Source organism: Daucus carota, chromosome 8, assembly GCF_001625215.2.
Source record: "Daucus carota subsp. sativus chromosome 8, DH1 v3.0, whole genome shotgun sequence".
NCBI lineage: Eukaryota > Viridiplantae > Streptophyta > Magnoliopsida > Apiales > Apiaceae > Daucus > Daucus carota.
The window spans coordinates 20,478,845-20,489,871 of NC_030388.2; the positions used below are offsets into that span (position 1 = coordinate 20,478,845).

At 34.3% G+C, this 11,027-nt stretch overlaps 1 protein-coding gene across 1 annotated transcript; it reads right to left on the minus strand.

The window, feature by feature from the left end:
* Nucleotides 1–343: 343 nt before the first annotated feature.
* LOC108200076 (putative MO25-like protein At5g47540) lies at nt 344–10,687 on the minus strand. Its single transcript, XM_017368136.2, has 11 exons — nt 10,362–10,687; nt 9,101–9,262; nt 8,799–8,917; nt 8,293–8,367; nt 7,948–8,041; nt 6,994–7,053; nt 3,093–3,161; nt 2,495–2,593; nt 1,431–1,475; nt 948–1,050; nt 344–747 (listed from the first exon to the last, which is right to left on the minus strand). The coding sequence occupies exons 1-11, from the start codon at nt 10,482–10,484 to the stop codon at nt 677–679; spliced, it is 1,020 nt and encodes a 339-aa protein (XP_017223625.1). The 5' UTR covers nt 10,485–10,687; the 3' UTR covers nt 344–676.
* Nucleotides 10,688–11,027: the final 340 nt, after the last annotated feature.

Consider the following 11,027-nt stretch of genomic DNA (forward strand, 5'->3'; position numbering starts at 1 on the left):
AGCACGAACTAAAAGTCTAAAACCGTTACTTTTCAAGTTCTGTTGATTGTCGTGCTTACTGTTTTAGTAATGCTGGTCAAGGCGTTAAGCCTATCTCCGAAAAATCTAATTATGACACAGGGTCTGTATGCTCATAACAAAAGATTACAGATCGTCATCTATTACTCAAATATTTAAGAATCTGGATCACCCCTGCCAATCACAAGGATCAACTACCCAACTTGCCAAGTCTGCAAATGTAATCACATATAAACCAAACTAAATACCTTGCACATAAACTAAATGTAATCACATATAAGCATGGAGAGATGCTTGTCCCACCGGATGAAATGAAGGCGGCAAGAAATGTAATAAGACCTTGCAATTGAAGACGAGATGAAACACATTTTAATACATCTCTCATGTATAGTAATTAACTTCAACTATTCTAGTTTTATCTTTGTTTATCATATTTTCCCGATCACGTCCTTGCAAATGTTAATCTCAAATACAAAATAGAATCGGGAAAACATTGTACAGCTGATTGGAGATGAGAACGGAAGTATAAGTTCCATTTTTGCCCTGGACTATGACACTGTAATCTGTTTATAACCTGTAGATAAACATTTTATAACTGATCTGCACATATAACACTACCATACAAAGACTGGAAGTATGGATTCATGCAGGGTCCAGGTCATCCCTTGGGTTCAAGACTAGCAATTTCTCTAACAACTTGTGCTTTGTCTGCCTCGAATTGTTCATCCTCTGAAAAAAAAAACGTAGTAGTCAATATGCAGCAAATTACATATACAATTGCCATCTTATTTCCATCCTTTCAGTGATCTATTAATTAAAGCAAAAAAGTGACTTCACACTAGCATTGACAAATTGGATGCCAATTCCAAAAAGAGAAAACACTATAAATAGAAATAAATTCCTTTAAAAAAATATGTATACTTTCCCACCTTTATCCAGCTTAAAGTCTGCAAAAAGCCGCAGAAGCTTGCTTCTATTTGCAACAAGTATAGTAATGATGTCTGGGGGCTTATTCTGATTAGCAGCAAACAACTGCAAAATGATATAGAACAAGTACAGTGAGCGAAATGTCGAAAAAAGGAACTGCAACCATTATAAGTAAAGTAATAATATTGTCTACCGTCCGCAGGTAGTTGAGTACTCAACTCTGGTTGTTTAGTTAGTACTTTTCTTTTAATTTCTTAACAAATATTACTTAACACTTGCTGTAAAAATTAACCTGCAAACTTCTTAACTTGTGTAGTTGTACTGATTATTGTTGTATAATGGTAGAAAATTAGGAATGACGATATTTTTAAATAATTACCACTCAGTAAGCAAGAATTCTACATTACAACGTTATTAATTGTTTATTATCTCCTTATTTCATCTTGCCCTCCCCAACTTGACTGCAGACATATATACAAAATTACCTTGAATACATGAAATGCTTCAATCTGAATGCTCTTGCTCGATTCCTGCAAAAGATGGGACTACTGATTAGCTTACATAAAACAGAGAAATGATTTGTACACATAGTACTTTCTGTTTCAAGATTCTGCACACAATATTACGAGGAAGCTTGAATTATCCTCAGATGTAAACAGGCAACAGCATTAAACTTTGTGATTTAAGAATTTTTATTAACCTATCTTCCTCTCTTGACAGATTTAACCCTCTGTCTATCAAAACAAGAAAAGGGGAACTGGGTTGTGTTCACACCAGGGGTGACAATTTTGGGTAATGGGTCGGGTTGTCTTACCCGGTCCAGTTTTTGGGTCAACCCGACCCGAAACCGAAACGGGTTGAAAATTAACATGAACCCGACCTGTTCAGTACCCGATTACCCAGAAATGACCCATTTTGACCCGGAATTAATTAAAAGTTAATTATTTTTATTAGAAAATTTATATTTATTATAATTATTTAAAAATATGAAAATAATAATTTTATGAGATTATAGTATCTTGTTTTCAATTATAATTTATGGGTCATGTTCAAGAGAGAACCATTAGAGAGAGAACCCATAGAACCCTTACCTTATTTCTAGTATTAGTTAGGGTTCAGCAGCAGAACTTTAAATGCAAAAAATGTCAAAATCTGTGTATTATATTTTAAAATTATTTTTGAACACACACAACGATGAAAAAACATGAAAAAAACATGTATTTAGATTTAGATCCTAAAAATCTATTTAAGATTTAGGGTTCTGCAGCAGAACCTTAGTGGTTTCATAGTTCTATTTCAAGGACTAGTTCTCTCTTTAGCGCGACCCTTATATAATTAACATAATATACTATATATAAAAATATTACGGGTTGGGTTCGGGTAAACTTGGTCCCCAAACCCGACCCGATTTTTTCGGGCAAAAAATTACCCGACCCAAATTACAAAATCCCCGACCCTAATTCGATTTTTTCGAGTCGGGTTTCGGATCGTGTCAGATTTTGCCACCCCTGGTTCACACAAGAAAAGAATTATCAAGAAGAGATCATACTCTGAGCAGGTTCATCAGTATCCTAAGATTATCCCTTGAGCTCACATATTTGGTCATAGTAGCAGAATTCGAGCGATCCAATAAAATATCGCCCAACAGCTGTCAAATCAAAGAAATTATTAAGAAAATAAAGATGTGATGTCATAAATGCCAATTAGTAAATCCTCTCAAAATATCTTAAAAGAATAAACGTAATGCTGGAACAACTTTAGTACACTAATTTATATAGTAACTCTACACTACGTTATACAACAAAAGTCATCCAAGACCACTTATCTACTAATAGAGGAGTGCAAACCAAAGAATTTTCTTATTTATACCCAATCACAAAAACTATATCATTTATGCTATTTCCTAAATAATATTCAGGAAAATATACATAAGAAATAGGATATATCTAATGAATGAGAGTAAAAGATTCCATACCTAACCAACTTACAAAGTATTCATGATTTATATACTGTGTACAATATTTATAATTCCATATTGTATCAACAAACATATATAAAATATTATTTGAAAGTGAGATCAAATAGTTCAGCTACTTATAGAGTGAAAGGACCATCATACATAAAATATGGAATTCCTTGGTATATACCTTGATAGCTTGACGTCTGGTGATGTAATTGGAAGATTCTAGCAGCTTCGAGTTGTACTCTGCAAAAAACTGAAAGCGGAATTTTGCAGAATTATTACATTTGCTATCATAGAGGCATAAACTAAACTATCAAATGCTTGTGCTTAGACACTGGAAAGTGGAAACATTAATATCCTGTAGAATAAGCCTTTTTAATCCTTTACAATATTATCCTGAAAACATGAATGTGTAGTTCCCTTCTGAGTGCAATTTACAGAGATTGAGAATATTTTATGCATTAGTATCACTTGTTAAGTTGTCAGCTACGGTGAGAAGGCAATGCAATATTAATAAGCATCTATGACACCTAGGTAAAGATAAGGTACGAAGCAGCTTAATAAGGCAAGACTCAACAAAAACAAACTGGACACAAAAGTGAAAAAATGAATAAAAGATTCGCCACTTGAGAGATATGACCAAAGAGATAAGGATCCCCAATAGTAAATAAGCTATACAGCAATGCCATCATCCAGGGAGATCTAATAAGGAGAAGAGAACCTATATAGTAAATACTCTCAGCATCCATGCTGAAAAGTCAACAATGCCATTTTCTTGATCTCTAATCTAACACATCAGAGCTTCAGAATTAATTTCTAGTGGCTTTCTAACAATAACAAATTGACACTCACAGGTGGCACTCGAGTGTTCTTTTCTCTGCTCTGCAACTTCCAAAGCGTTCCAGGTGAAATGGCTCAGGTTAATTAATATTCTGCCCTATAATTTATATGTTTTCAGTAACAAAGCCTTTCAATTAAGTTATCTATTCAGGGAGTACAAAAAGAACATAATGCAAAAGGTTCCTTTTAGACCTAATTGATGCGGAGCGTGATTTTTAAAATTTTAATATGTATTTATATCATGTCATTACTTTAGAAATATATTTGAATTGTATAAAGTGTACCTATATTAGATAAAAGGATTAGCAGGAATGATCAAGAATATGTAATAGAATTATAAGAGAACTGTTTACTTTATTGAAGTTTCTTTGTTTTAGGGTTTAACTCCGCTATACAAGTAGATGTAGGTCCTGTTTGGAAGTTAGATGTTTAGGGCAAAATTAGAGGTTTGAGATGTTTTAGAGGTTTGACCACTAAAATCCGCTGATATTAATGTTTGGTAGTTAGCGGATTGAAATAGAGGTCTCGATCCAAAAATCTAGTTTTGAAAAAGCTACTTTGAGGAGCTTTTTAGGTTAGAGGTTTTGGTTTGTGTCAAAAAAAGCTAATCAATCAGCTATTTACCAAACAATTTTACGACAAACTACTAATTCAATCCCCTAGTCAAAATATCTACTTCAATCAGCTAGTCAAAACATCTAATTCAATCCGCTAACCGCTAATTACCAAACTGGGCCGTAATCTTTTTTCTTCCTTTTGTCACTAGAAGGGAATGTAATCGTTTATTTAGGATTTTGAAAGACCTTAATTATGGAGACTATTTATGGGTTTCAATTTATGAAAAATTGTTTCTGCGGTTGTCATGTAATATTTCTTCATATGGATCACCTTGGATCTAGTGGCAACTGCTAATCCGATTAATTCCGTCTTTTTGATTTCTGGTCCTCCACTAATGCTTAGATCATTCATTAATTAGCTTTAAAACACCCATGACTACATTAACACACCAGCACGCAAATAAAAGTTGCATTACTTGGCATTTCACTTAAGCAACCGGCCACTCCAATTTCATATATAGGGACACTATTTTGTTGGTTAAGTTTGAGATCAAAGTTGATAGCTTCAATTAGAGACTAGTTGAAACTTAGAGACTAGTTGAAACTTGGGCAAATGATTTTGTATAGCGTTTATAGACATAGGCTCAAGATTATGAGTCATGACCAGTGTTGTGAAAAGCGCGCCTAGGCGAGCGCCTAGGCGCAAAGCGAAGCAAAGCGCACCCTTAGCGCCTCATATATGTCGAGGCGAAGCAACTTCAATGAAGCGCACGCTTTTAGCCTTGAAGCACAAAGCGCGCTTAAGCACGAAGCGGTAGAAAAGCGCGCTTTAGCGAAGCTAAGCGCATAATAAGATATTTAATGTTATTGGGCCACTTTTAAGGCCCAAAAGTACTAACCCATAACAAAAAAAAGAATTTTAAGTACTAACCCATAACAAAAAAAAAAAGAATTTTAGGCCCAAATAAAAAGTACTAGCCTGGAATTCTGCCTATGAAACATAAATTTTGAATTTTAATATTTAATTTTAGGATTGTTTTTCCCTCTAAAAGTATTATTTAATATATTATAAAGGATACATTAAGTTATTTTTGGCTTAAAGTGTGATTTAATATATTATGAAGTATAAATTATGTTATAAACCTATATACATATATCCTAAATAATAAATAAAAAAAATTGTAAAACATGCGCCTAGCTTCAAAGAAGCGCGCGCCTCGCTTTTGCGCTTTGCGCCTAGGCTCCAGAGAGTTTTGCGCCTCGATGCGCTTAATGCTTTCGATAACACTGGTCATGACTCATGAGAGAGGGAGTTTTTTAGAGATTCAAGGTTATGGAGATCTTTTCCAGGTTCAAGGTTACGAGTCTAGTCATATTCTTTTTGTATTAATGGTTACATTCCCAGGTTATGGAGATCTTTTCCGTTTGGTGAATAACAACCCAATTTATAACTTTGCATTTCCTTCAATTTTGGCTCTTAATAAGCTTTTACTAATTATTTAACCAAAATTTTTATAAGAGTAAAACTGTAAACCATGATTGTCAAGTCGACGACTAGTCGGCTACAAGTCGACATAGCAGAGAAAGTCAACCCACGACTTATTCAGTTTGGCGTTCATGGGTTTTACCCGGATCCGACCCGAAACACAATTACTCGACCCGAACTTAAAAGTTAGGGGTTTTTAATAGAACTTATGTGATTTTTAATTGAAACCTAAATGATCTTCATCTCCAACTGCCTTCATCTCATCTCCTTCATCTCTGATCTCATCCGAAGCGCTTGAGGGACGCAATTTTCCGAGGAGAGCTAGAGGTGATCCCACTCTTATTTATACTCGACGTGGAGCAAGTTCAACACAAGTTCAACCTATTGATGATTTTGGGGAAGTGGAGGATGAAAGACAATTTTCTTCTTCATGATGAGGACGTTGAAGATGGTTATGGTGTACCCCTGATGAGAATATTGGAGAGGGAGATGAAGATCATGATAATGAGAAGGATGACTATTGATGCATGATTGTGTTTGTTTAGTTTATTTGACTCTTTGATACATTATTGTGTTTTTATAGTTGTTTTCACTATATAACTTTGGTTACTTTAACTTACTATCTATTACTTATATTTGAACTATTGAATTGTATGTGTTAACTGTTAACTAATGTTATATATTATGATTACTCTAAATATATGTATGTTGACTATTTTATGACTAGTCGGATGACTTGTCAAATGTCAACTAATCAATTTGAAGGCACTTGAATGCCTAGGCTCGACTTGTCGACTTAACAAGCTTGTTGTAAACATTAAACAGGAAACTTCCATCAGTATCGGGTATTTTTAGAAGTTATCTCTACCTTAAAAAGGCCATATGCAGTAACAGCTTTGTGGTTTATTAATTCAAGTATCAGTTTGGAGTCTTGGGACTGACTTCAATACAGAAAACATTGCAATTGCATAAAGGTCGATAGGTGTAAATTTCTTCAATTTTAATAGTGAGTAAAACAACAAAACTTCAGATTCAAAGATTATATCCTCCATGTTTTGTTGAAGTAGTGTCCACTTTCAGTGTATGTACTAAATCATCAAATTAGTGCTCAACATAACATATACTACATGAAACCATCATATAACAAATTATCTCTATATAAACTGTTTTCCAAACATATACTACATGAAAATATAACTTACCCAATCATAGTTCTTAGAAAGAAATTCAGCTACAGTCGATTTATGCCTCGTGCAAAGCTCCTGAAACAATCATTTTACAACAAAATCATGTATGGCAAGAGGCGATGTAACATAACAGATCAAAATGAATACCAAGCACAAAAAAGCCAAATCATTACATCATAAATACACAGTAAACATGCAATTATATGCAACTTGTAATTTTATCACAAAAAAAGATTTTGCTACAACTGGGAAGAGCACCAGGTCATTCCTCATTACGCCTTCATTGTGAAAGGACCGAGTTAGTGTTTCGAATTCCTATTTAAGAAAATATCCGAAGACCAAAAAAGTTAAGTATCACTGACTATTGACTACTTGCTAAAGGTAGCAACGGCCAGCCACTTATAACTAAAGTGATTGCAGAAGACGTGAAAACCCAAGCTATTCTCGTCCGTACAAAACAATGTTGGACTTGCACCAGGCACAGTGTAACATGAAGGTAATATTGGCATGAACATTGTTTTTGCTAATTATACAAATCTTTGGTTAAAGTAGGAACACACAAGATGTGCCTGTTTCTCTTTGGTATCTATATTTCAGGTAGATGCTGATAAATATTCCTGTTATAAAAGTAAATTTGACCCAATTATAACTTGCACCAGAACCAATAACTAAAGAATGGCAGTTTATATAATTATGCATGTTGAATGAAAAATCAAGAATTACCACATTATGAAGGGGTTGTAGTTGTACGAGATTTTAGAAATTTAGAAAAACCAAAAAAAGTACAATTTGTAACATTTTCTTCTTATCAGAACTATATGATCAACTTCTACAATGTGTAAATTGGGAAGGCAAAAAAAAATTAAGACGAAAGGATTCGAGACAAGTAGATGGATAAAAGCAGTTTATAAATAGCAACTCCACACAATAACATTTTTTAAACAGTAACTATCATAGTACACACTCAACCTTAAAAGTTGCAGCAGCATCAGCAGCAATATCAAAATTTGGAAGTTGTATAATTTCAAAAAACTTCTTCATGTGCTCGGACTCCAAGACATACCTGCAAGATAAAGAAGGGATATTTAAAGATAAACTGAAAATGTGTCATCCACACCAAAAACGATTTTGGCAAAAATTTATTTTAATTGATAACACATCCTAGTAATGAGAAATATCCAACTTATAATCATTTCCATTTGCATCACGGAATGCCAATCTATCCTCAAAGAAATCATCACCAAATATCCACATGAACCTAATCACATAAAAGCCAGAAAAGCAAACATGTTTGAAATTGCTTCATAATCTCACCTCGCAACAACCTGATGGCGTATACATTCCCTTAGCATTGCACCATAGTGTAAAGCCATGTCGGGGTTTTCATAACTGAATGAAGAGCACAATTTAGAATTCGTTTAATTTACATACATCAGTAATCACTCTATTTAATAGCATCCTCAGAACACCAATCCTACTATGTTAAAATTCACAAGAGAAAACGGCAATAAATCCTATATCACCTCGATACTGAAAAAATAAATCATAGCATCAGCATTCAGCAGAATAGACATTAACAAAAGGTATACTTACTGCATCAACATAATTGATCAGAGGGAATAAGTGCATCAAATAAGCTTCTTTCCGAATTTAATAATTAACATTTAATAAATAGGATGCAAACTGTTCAACAAAGCTAAGTTTGTAAACTGCTTACCTCACTCATCAAACACCCCCAAATATGGAATAACTTAGGTTATCATTTTTAGTTTAACACTCAAGCAATTGAGAACAAATTTGTAACTGCAGCCAAATCTTACCCTGCTATCAGTATATCCATAAGATCGATATTTGCTTCCAAGTAATCACAAGCAATTAGTTTTGAATGAACTTGCTGTCTTTGCAAATTTGCAACAACCTGGGTGGCATCTTTGCGAGCCTACATAGAATCATCATTACGATATAATATTATAATATATACAAGGATGAGAAAGAAAAACCTATAAATAATTAATTCAAATGCATGCAAAGGATCAAAAGAAAAACGGCATGGAAGAAAAAGTAAAGTTAATAATCATGTCACATGAATCCTCTCAGAAGGAAGGCAAATATTAACATTTACCTCCAAGTTTAATTTTGGAAGACATATGATCAACAAACGTAGTGTGTTCTCTCTAAAAAATTCTTGAGTCAACTGTGCACAAGCCTCCGGGACAGGCTCAGCCTCACTATTACCATAGAGGATCACCTTCATCTCTCGGAGGAGTTTACTTAACTCAGCCATCTGTTAAAGGGGCAACAATAAGGCATTCTTTTAACAATAATTATTAAATAAGCAGGAAAATTTAACAAGAGCTAAATCAAAAACATATTGGTTCAAACAATAGCGACCAGAGCAATGCTTTGAAACTCAGATGCAACTTCAGGTTAGTAATTCCTTTGTTTGAGCTTTTCTTTTTGGTTTTAATGTCTATACCTGCAATCTATCTTGTGATTCTCATAACCCCAGATTCTGGGGTTATGAGAATCACAAGATTTCTGATTCAACCTTAAATTTAAGAGAAATAAGCAATCCAATCCAAAAAGGTAAATACTAAGAATCAAGCAATTATATACATTGCAGTGTCGGCAGGACTTGACAGAAAAAACAAAACGTAACATGTTTGTAAAGCACCAGTTAAATAACCGTTAGGTTTTTCATAAAAAATAAATTTCCGCGTTATTCCCTATTAGTAGCTCATATGGGTGACAGCTAAAAAATGATTTCCAATTGGAAAAGTGTCAGTTAACCATTTAAGCACACACTAGTTTCTTCAAATCTGTCAGTACTTGATAAGATCAGGTGGTGTTGCTCTAATCATAGGTACTAAAAAGTAAGCACATTTCCGAGCAAAACCAATCCCGTCAGCACTACAATTTGAAGAACCATTTGCAACAACTTAACCGCCAACTCTGGAAACTAGAACAACCTCTAAATCATCAAAAATCCTTACAACCACCACAACATCAAACTTCAATCCAACTCGGGACAACACAACTAACCACAACACTTACCAAAAAGCACCATCACCAAACACAACAAACTAATTACTTTCAAACCAAAATTGCACACAATCCAAACAATGTCAAAACATTAAAATCTCAAGATATTCACATCTTTCTTACGAATTCCAACTACACACCACTTACAGAAAAACAAAATTTCACAACACAAACAGCTCAATCACAGCAATAATTAAAGTAGACTCTAATCCACATACACAATTTCACATAAACAATCTACAAACACCCTCAAAATCAAATCTTTACCACAAAAACACTTGAATGACAGCAATTCAACTAATATTCACCAAAAAAAACATCAACGAAGCAAAATTATGAACCTTTTCTTCGCGCTTGCTAGTGCGAACCTCAGAAGCAGAGCGATCAGCAAAGATGAGGAGATCGCGAGTCTGCCGAACTATATCGACCGGAGTTTTAGGCTTAGACTTGAAAAGGCCCTTCATTTTCGCCGCCGACGAGAGAGTGTCCACTCGCCGCCGCGACTCAGCTAGGGTTCCACCGGACAAACAGATTCCTATTCTCTCTCTTTCACCGATCTCTATCTCCGTTCGGTGGTGGAAGTATAGATACAGCAAATGTGTATGTATCAGCAGGGGGTCATTTATTATATAATTTTATTTATTTGTTTGTTTGTTTATATTAATTTGCCGAATAGGTATATAGTGCGTGGATATATCCTTTTTGGGACAGAGAGAGATTGCTTTTGCAGGAGAGTCTCCCAGCCAAATCTTAGCCGTAGGATTGGGGTCGTGAAATACTCTCGTTTTTAATGGATATCAGCCGTTGATAGATTTTAATACTCCTTCCATCCCAAATTAGACGAGTCTTTTGCTCATTTCACACATATTAAGGAGTATTAAATGGTTCTATTTTTTCCATCTTTACCCAAATTTATTGTGTTGTATTAAATGGTTGCTACTTTTTCCATCTTTACCCAAATTTATTGTGTTGACTTCTTTTGTATATTAGCTAGTGGTACATTGGAA